Raw genomic sequence first — 4,413 nt, 5'->3', positions numbered from 1 at the left:
GTGTAATGCACTAGAACCATACTTTGTTGCTATTACATAAATATTTATAATATGAGGCAGATCATTGATAACCCACTGACTCCCAAACAGTATATGAAATCATGTTTATGGTATGTTATGTATGGTTTGGATCACACAATCTAGGTGAGGACACTGTGAGGCCTTTGTTACATGACACAATTCATATTTAAAAGAGGAAGTTCTAAGGAGCATTTATATGAGGCGAGCACATTGGTTAAAGTAAAAGGAAGTCCCGAGGTGCTTTTATATGAGCCAAGCACATTGGTTATAAGGGAGTCACTGGTGACATAATTGCCATGTATGCAAATATTTAATGAATTGATGCATTCATGTGTTTGATAACCATGTGTATGTAATTATGTTATCTTTATTGTTATGTTAATATATGTGATGTTTAGGTGAGGCATGGTTTTATGTCTATAATGTGGACATGTATATCTTTTGTATTTTAGAATGTGAATGTTCTTGCAAGTAGAACTGTGTAGTTATATGTGTTAGTAAGTTGTTTACTTTAGAATGAAATGGAGGAGGATAATGAATTTTGAAAGCATAAGATGTAATTGAATGAGGGTAAGAAGAGAATGTGGAGTCCCCTAAATGTAAATAGATGTAATTAGGGAAATGAAAAGTCCAAAAGAGTAAGACTAATCAGTCAAGTCTTCTCCACAGTCAATTGAAACAGGATGCATAAATGATGGAATGTTGAAAGAGGAAGTAGTGTCCTGCTAATCACACTAAACATGATATGCATGTAATAAAAGTCTACTGGGGTAATAAAAGACCCTCCTAGGTATTTATATACCAAGGGTAGACTTAATGGTAAAAGAAAAGTTTAGTGGGATTAACGTGATACAATTAAAATTAAAATGATATGATCAAGTAAAAGAGGTTCTTTAAGGGAACTATCCCAAAGTTAATGTTTTAGATGTGTTGAAAGGTTACAAAGGAAATAATAAAGTAATGATCTTTGAGCTTGCTCTTCCTAGGAAAACAATTCTAAGAAATTCTTTGTTTGATAAAAGAAAGTTGTGTGGCTATTAATAGTCTTACAAAGGATACAAAAAGAGCTTAGTTTTGCACAAATAATGCAAGATATAATAATAATGGTAAATAAATACAGAAATAGGAAAAGAAAATTTCAGCATAATGCATTTAAGGTGATAAGCTCTTTCTGTTGAGTTTGAGTCTAAGGAAGGAAAGAACCTTCTTTAGACTTTAAAAAAGGTTCCAAAAACAGTTATGTGGTCCCTTAGAAGGTTAAAGCCTATAGTCTTAGGCTTGCTATGGGTTACGGTAGCCTTAAGCTGACCTATTCCCTAGTGCCAGTAATGATCCTGTGGCTGGGGCATTACACTTCCAATCAATGTTCTTCCTTCCAATTTGTAAAGATTTTTTGCACTAATCTTTTCACCCTTCATGATCACTAGAGCACTTTGACTAACTCTTATGACTTCACCCTGAATTGAATTACCATAACCTAAAGAATCAATCTTACCTAAGGAAATTAAGTTCCTTTCAAATTTAGGAATGTACCTCACTTCATTGAACAATTTCACACGATCACCATGTAGCTTGATCTTCATTCTTCCAACACGCTCGACCTCCATCTTTTTCTCTTTAGCTAGCTTCACATTCTCTCCTTTCTTTTCTTCAATCACATTAAACCACTCATTCTTTGAGCAAATATGGAATAGGCAAGTAGAATCTATTAACCATTCATCTTGTAATGGATCTTTTATCTTTTTTTCATCATCATCTACATTAAGCATTCACTGTCAACACCATCATCAATTGCAATTGCAGCAATTCCTTCTTTTTCTTTTCTGTGACTCTTCTTGGATCGTCTAAACTCTATAAGATCTTTCTTCATCTTCATACAATGGTATTAAATGTGGCCCTTCTCATGATAGTAGTAGTATTCTCTATCTTCAAGGTCTACCCATGGTCTCAAGCTCAATATACTATTTCTTCTCTAATTGTTTCCATGTGAATTGCTTCTACCATGATTAGAACTAGCAATAAAAGCTCTACTTGCATTACTGCTACTTGTCTTCTTGAACTTCTCATCATCCAAACTAACTGTGGTAACCTCTGCCACCTTCAAAGTCTCATTCTTAACTGTTAGGGTTGTCACTAAGCTTTTATAAGATTATGGGAGATAAGTTAAAAGCAAGAGGGCTTTATCTTCATCATCTATCTTCACACCAATACTAGCCAATTGGGTAATTAATTTATTGAAAACATTAAGGTGATCCCTCACATCAGTACCTTTCTCCATTCTGAGTTGGTATAACTCATTCAAGTACAAACTATTTGTGATAGGCTCTCCAATTTTTTCTACAAAACAACTAGCAAAGTCTCCTGCAAGACATTGTACTTCACATTAGGGGTTAACGTCAATTGAATTCTACTCACTACTCTTTTGTTGAAGCTCCTCCCACTCATCATCTTTCATGGTCATTGGTTGTTTCTCGTTCAGTGCTTTAATTAATCTTTGTTGTACAAGGACATCCTTCACGGTGCTTTGCCACAAACTAAAATTATTTTCCCATCAAACAACTCCACCTCAAATTTTTTACTAACCATCTTTGACATCTCAAAGCACAGTTCTAATACCACTTGTTGTGAAAATCACACACATACAAATTAAAGAACACAAAATTTAACATGATTCAGTGCATGTTTACTTCACCAAAAAACTCCACTATAAAGGAAAAATAATTATAACTACTAATTATTTTTCTTACTCTTATAAGTCATCCAAACAAAACTCATAAAATTTGATACACCTCTCCACTTCGTTAGCTCTTTATAATATAATGGCCAACCAACTAATGATATATACAAGCAACTAAAATTTAGTTCTTTTGGAACTCTAATTATTAAAGTTTATAATTTAAATTCTACTAAACTTCCTATTTTATCTAATCTCCTAATACCAATATAACTTGGAAAAAAATTATTAGGCATTCAACTATCAAAATTGTAACCCAATTTAAGTAGAAAAAGAGGGAGAAAATCCAAAAAAAAAAGAGAGCAACAATTTTTTTCACTTGTCTGTCCTTTTAAATTTTCATTTAGCTCTTTCATAGGTAGAGAATATTTATCTAATTTCCAATGATTAAATGGCGTCAGCCTGTGCACCTTTTTTTGCTCTTGAAAATGGCATTTAACTTGACATTTTCAGGGAAATATGCAACTTATAGATAATTTGACTACTCCTGAAAATGTCAGTTTGACTTTATTTTCAAGAGCAAAAATAAATTGTTGTTTTACACACATACACATAGAAAATGCTATTTCAAATGACGTTTTCAATAGCAAACCTAACCCTTAAATCTTCATTTTTAGCTGGCGTTTTTATAAGCAAACATTATTTTGGTAAATTTTTTTCAATTTCACATTATTTTTGTAAATAGTTATTCTTTTAAATTATTTAAATAATTAATCCCAATTGTAACTCATTTATTTTATATATTTTTTCAATTTTAAAATTTGAAATTCATTGTTTTAATAATCAAATTAATTTTTGTTTTTAAAGTATTTAAGTAAACAATAAAATTTTCAAAGAATGGATTACTTTCTCAAATAATATTGTTACTTCTGTTTAACCAAATTTAGGAGAAATAAAATTAAGTTTTCAAAATAGAGAAGGTACAACTTCACCTTTTAAAGTTATAAATATAGTAGATGATCACAACCTACTTTAAGAGTTATTAAAAATATTCAATATCAAAATTTTTCAAACCAAATTGTTTCTATAATAGTTACTCAATTGGATTGAGTTAAAAATTCTGTACAAAATAAAAAAGAAAAACAAAGTTTATCTATAAGTTCTACAAAGTCTTTATTTCAACCTCAAGAAAATCCCTAAAGACAATTTAATAAAATTAGATCCTTAAGAATATATTTTAGAAAATATTCAAAAGAAATTAGAACAATTTATTAAAAAGCAATCTTTGTCTTCACAATCCATAGCTGTTATAAACAAATCTGAAATAGAAGAATCAAAGAGTTAGTGTAACACCCTCCCGGTAACCGCTCCGTACATCCTACTGTTCCGGTGACCAGTGTCGGTCCGGACAGCTAGAACGTCTGGAAAAATATTTAAACTAAAGTCAGGAACCATAATTAACTCAAATATTAATAAGAAACACTTAGTAAAAATTTTAGAAGTAAAATACAACCAAGTAAAGCAGTAGGTGCACAAGCGATGGGTAGCAGGAGGAAGTTGCGGTTCTCGCAACGAGGAGCCCTAGACCCGGGGGAAAAATTATAAAATAATTTTTGAGACTCCAAAGAAGGGTAATTGAGGTTCCCATGGCATTAGAATGCCAAGAAAATACCTAGAAAAATTTTTCAATCGGTACAGACGATTTTGACCTGTTAAGC

The 4,413-nt window shown here is 31.6% G+C and overlaps 1 protein-coding gene across 1 annotated transcript; it reads right to left on the bottom strand.

Annotated features, from left to right (window-relative positions):
- Window positions 1–1,337: 1,337 nt before the first annotated feature.
- LOC131174435 (uncharacterized) lies at window positions 1,338–2,482 on the bottom strand. Its single transcript, XM_058137748.1, has 4 exons — window positions 2,437–2,482; window positions 2,290–2,382; window positions 2,023–2,154; window positions 1,338–1,777 (listed from the first exon to the last, which is right to left on the bottom strand). Exons 1-4 carry the CDS (start codon window positions 2,480–2,482, stop codon window positions 1,338–1,340), a joined length of 711 nt encoding a protein of 236 aa, XP_057993731.1.
- Window positions 2,483–4,413: the final 1,931 nt, after the last annotated feature.

This window comes from Hevea brasiliensis, chromosome 16, assembly GCF_030052815.1.
Source record: "Hevea brasiliensis isolate MT/VB/25A 57/8 chromosome 16, ASM3005281v1, whole genome shotgun sequence".
NCBI classification, from domain to species: Eukaryota; Viridiplantae; Streptophyta; class Magnoliopsida; order Malpighiales; family Euphorbiaceae; genus Hevea; species Hevea brasiliensis.
The sequence above is the reverse complement of the archived record's forward strand: the minus strand, read 5'-3'. Positions and strand labels throughout refer to the sequence as shown.

What these genes read in the sequence shown, in the direction of transcription:
- LOC131174435 (XM_058137748.1), bottom strand. Translation starts at nt 2,482, where the DNA reads ATGACCATGAAAGATGATGAGTGGGAGGAGCTTCAACAAAAGAGTA. An exon ending in GGAGCTTCAACAAAAGAGTA is followed by an intron (nt 2,383 to 2,436) that starts GTGAGTAGAATT and finishes AATGTCTTGCAG; the next exon opens with GAGACTTTGCTAGTTGTTTT. An exon ending in TATTGCTAGTTCTAATCATG is followed by an intron (nt 1,778 to 2,022) that starts GTAGAAGCAATT and finishes TGCTTAATGTAG; the next exon opens with ATGATGATGAAAAAAAGATA.